This window comes from Arachis hypogaea, chromosome 14, assembly GCF_003086295.3.
Source record: "Arachis hypogaea cultivar Tifrunner chromosome 14, arahy.Tifrunner.gnm2.J5K5, whole genome shotgun sequence".
Lineage (NCBI taxonomy): Eukaryota > Viridiplantae > Streptophyta > Magnoliopsida > Fabales > Fabaceae > Arachis > Arachis hypogaea.
In genome coordinates, this window is record NC_092049.1 from 120,259,236 (window position 1) to 120,263,580 (window position 4,345).

At 38.3% G+C, this 4,345-nt stretch overlaps 1 protein-coding gene across 1 annotated transcript; it reads left to right on the forward strand.

The window, feature by feature from the left end:
- The first annotated feature begins 2,113 nt into the window (after positions 1–2,113).
- On the forward strand, positions 2,114–3,798 carry LOC112743041 (protein FAR1-RELATED SEQUENCE 5-like). The gene is made up of 4 exons (XM_025792270.1): positions 2,114–2,500; positions 2,581–2,984; positions 3,048–3,105; positions 3,199–3,798. Exons 1-4 carry the CDS (start codon positions 2,114–2,116, stop codon positions 3,796–3,798), a joined length of 1,449 nt encoding a protein of 482 aa, XP_025648055.1.
- Positions 3,799–4,345: the final 547 nt, after the last annotated feature.

The window sequence follows — 4,345 nt, forward strand, 5'->3', positions numbered from 1 at the left end:
CCATTTCATACTTTCAATACATGTATCTAACACAGCCACATACCAATTCTTTTGCCAAAATCATCCACAACCTACTTCAATCAATAATACATCAATACATACATAATCTCTTTACCTATAACTCATTACTTTAGTCACAACACTCTCCAACAAACCACCACCACCTCATATACATACATTTTCCCACTTTTCAAGCATCAATAATTCATCACTTAACAATCCAATACCAATATCAACAATCAAGGCAAAAATTAACATTTATCATTAGGCACTAATCAATTACATGCTCATACATTCATTCCTATCTTATTGTCAACTAGCCTAAGTCTTCACAGAATATTATATATTACATACACGAAACCTAAACCATACCTTGGCCGATTTTCACGTATTGTCCAAGGCAACCCACTTAGGCAAAAAGGGCAAGGTTTCAATCACCAAAACTCAACTCTAACACCCACCAAGTTCTCAAATCAAGCTCCCACTGGTTTCAAGGGCTTCATATCATTTATACATACACACCTAACATATATATAACACATATATATCCAAAATTTAGTTCTCAATACACTAAATCAAAAGGTTGAATAGGGTTAATGGTACTTACCATACCCAAGGAGCAAATGAACCAAACCCAACAAATTCCGCAAGCTAAAACGAACCTAAAATATCAAAATCAACGAAATCTCAATATGGGTTCTCACCGATGAAATCTTAGAGCTTGACGCGGCGGTCGCGTGGCAGCAAACAGTGCGGCGATCGGAACTCGGAGTGGAAAGTTGTGGTGGTTTGAATTTGGTATAAGGGTTTGGGATCCTTCCCTTCCTCTCCTTCAATGTTGCAGTGTGAATTGAAGAAAATGGGAAAGGAAAGCTGGGTTCTTCAAATAAGGATTGGGTTGGTTTGGGCCTGGTTCAGCCCGTTTGGCCCAATCTTGGGCCAAATTCTTTGAAATTAGTGTCAAAATTCTTTTTCTAATGAGATTTATCCTAATTTAATATAATATTCATATTTCTAATTTTTTTTATTAAAAATTAATTTATTGAATTATTATTTGCTAATTTTTTGGGGTTTACACTCATCTTCTTTGTTTTCTTCTTTCGATATGCTTACGTTGCATTTATCTTCTTCCTATTCTTCTTCGTTTTCTTCTTTGATCTACACTTCTGAATTGAAATAATGAATGATTCCACTTTAAATAAGTTGAATGAGAGCGATTTGGATTATTCTTCTGAAACTAATTAAGTGGATAAGGTTTGTATTATTCAATTTTGAATCAAATTGAATGGAATTTAATTTCTAATTTGAATTGAATGGACGCAGGTGAATTGAATTGAATTGAATTGATAATCTCTAAATTATAGACGCAGGTGTTTCGAATTTGATTTTATATAATGGATTATGTTTCGTTCATTCAGTACTATACAATTGTTTCACCATAATAATGTGTTCGGTTCATTTTGCAGAAAGCTATTTGAATTTGATTTTATTTAATGGATAATGTCCTGTCCCGTTCACTTAGTACTATACAATTGTTTCACCATGAGTATGTGTTTGGTTCATTATGCAGAAAGATGTTTGAATTTGATTTTATATAATGGATAATGTTCCATTCATTTAGTACTATACAATTGTTTCACAATAATGACGTGTTCGGTTCATTATGCAGAAAGCTGTTTGAATTCGAATTTATATAATGGATAATGTTCCATTCATTTAGTTCTATACCATTGTTTCACCATAATAACATGTTCGATTCATTCTACAGACCAGGTGTGTTGTGGATGAACAATTTGTCCCAAAGGTCGGGATGATTTTCAAGACACTAAAAGAAGTCGGAAAGTTCTACAAAAATTATTCCAAACTTGCCGGTTTTTCTGCCAAAATAAGGAACACGACTCAGAAGGGAGACGAAATTAAGAATCAACTAATCGTATGCAGCAAATAGGAGAGGTGGGAATCCAAGATATCTCCTACTCTAAAGACAAATCCCTTAGTCGGCATAAATTGTCCATCCAGAATCTACGTACACATATTGAAGGACGTCGGCCTCTGGACAATTTCCAAAGTCGTTCTGAATCACCCACACCCCTGCTGTCTAGACCGAGCAGAGATGCTCAAACAACACAGGGAGCTAAGCATGTTCGTGCGTCACACCATCGAAACCAATGAGCAAGCCAGAATCAGATCGAGCAAAACTTACCAATCATTCGTAACAGCAGCCGACAGTCACCGGGAACTAAGTTTTATAGAAAAAGACGTGCGGAATTACATTACAAGGGAAGTAAGAAATGTTTCCGAACAAGACGATGCCCAAGAATTCGGAAAGTACCTATTAAGAATGAAAGAAAAGAACCAAAATTTCTTTTTCGAGCTCAACCTCGAAGGCGATCACTCCATCAAAAATGCATTCTGGGCCGACGCAAGAAGTAGGGCTGCATGCAAGTATTTCGGAGTCGTTGTTTCATTCGACACCACCTACAACACAAACAGGTATTCAGTTCACCCAAATTAAGTCTTTACGTTCACCAAGTCCACACATTTTGGTTCATCACATTGTGAGAGTGTCTATTTATACAGGTACAATCTGGTTATTGGTTCTTTTGTGGGCGTGAATCACCACGGTTAGTCGACACTTCTCGGATGCGCCCTGATGAAAAACGAGAACATCCAATCATTCAAATGGCTATTCAAATGTTGGCTCTGTTGCATGGGAGGGAAGGCACCAAAAGGCATTCTCACCGACCAATGCGCATCGATGCAAAGGGCCATCGAGATGTGCATGCCAACAAAAATTCACCAGTGGTGCATTTGGCACATCATGAAGAAGATCTCAAACAAACTAAACGGCTACAAGCGACACGAAAAAATCGAACAAGAGATGAGCCACATTGTTTGGAACTCGTTCACAAAAGACGCATTCAACAGAAAATAGAACGATTTCCTCACAAAGTACGGCCTCAGAGGCAACAAGTAGCTCTCAGGTAACCGAGGTTTTAATTAGAATTATTTTTATGCCGTTACTTTTTGTTTCAAAACATGCACAGATTTCGGTCTAACACAGCTCATTTGTTCGGTTCATTCTACAGAGCTGTACGAGGATCGGCATATATGGATCCCAGTTTACCTAGATCACCACTTCTGGGCCGGGATGAGAAGCACACAAAGGAGCGAGAGCATGCACGCATTTTTCAACAGGTTCATCACACGCAACAGCTCATTGAGTCAATTCGTGAAGCAATACGACAATTGCCTAGCAAGCAAAGAGCAAAGAGAGAGAGAGAGAGAGAATTCGACATTGCAGATTTTCACACTGTGATACCGTGCGCAACAAAATCAGCAATAGAGGTACAGTTTCAGCACGTGTATACCCATGAGAAGTTCAGGAAAGTTCAAGGACAATTAAGAGGAAATGTAAAATGCATCACAAGATTAAAGAATTCCACCCTAGGTTTCACAACATACGAAGTAATGAAGCAAGTTTCCAACTCCACATTCAATAAGTTTTTCGTCACCTACGATGCAGTATCACGAGAGGTAAAGTGTCAGTGCCTGCTGTTCGAGTCAAGGGGCATACTGTGCCGCCATTCCCTGAGCGTCCTAAGCTTCGAACGAGTAGATAACGTGGCACCCAAATACATACTGGAACGCTGGAGTAAAAACATAAAGAGGAGGCACACTCATCAAGAGCATCCAAGACGAGCTTCTACTGGAGCCGAGAAGCAAGAGATTCGACCATTTGGTCTTTCGGTCACACAATATATGCAAATTTGCATCAGAGTTCGAGGAGCTGACTGAAATTCTGCAACGGACATTTGACAATGTGATGGCCGAGATGCAAGAATATCAAGAGAGAAGCAAAGGAAAAAGTTTGTTATCCCACGAAAAAGCGACATTGAGCAACGTGAACGACCTTCAAAGCCCGCCATGTGTTAGAACAAGAGGCCGGCCCAAGAACAGACTGGGATTAAACCTGAAAAAAAAATATCAAATGCCACGAAAAAAAAGAAAAAGCTAGCTCCAAGCGAAGTAAAATCGATTTGCTTTCGATTAGGGGAAAATTCATTTATGCATTTTGCTAATATATGATTTATTTTCTCTTTTGCATTTGAATCTTTTAGACGGCGGATCAACAATTCAGTCAAGCTCCAGCCTTTACAATGCACTGGATATGAATTATCCCGAAGAGGATTACAGGAGTTTAAGTTTTTATTAACATAAATTTTCATTCATGTATGAGCAAATTTCGGTTCACTGAAGTTATAGGAGGGTTAATTTCTGAGTGGTGTTAGTCTTTATTGAATAGTCACTTTTCTGTGTTTGATATTAGCTTTTGAAATTCTTT

What these genes read in the sequence shown, in the direction of transcription:
- LOC112743041 (XM_025792270.1), top strand. Translation starts at nt 2,114, where the DNA reads ATGCTCAAACAACACAGGGAGCTAAGCATGTTCGTGCGTCACACCATC. An exon ending in ACAACACAAACAGGTATTCA is followed by an intron (nt 2,501 to 2,580) that starts GTTCACCCAAAT and finishes CTATTTATACAG; the next exon opens with GTACAATCTGGTTATTGGTT. An exon ending in ACAGAGCTGTACGAGGATCG is followed by an intron (nt 3,106 to 3,198) that starts GCATATATGGAT and finishes ATTTTTCAACAG; the next exon opens with GTTCATCACACGCAACAGCT.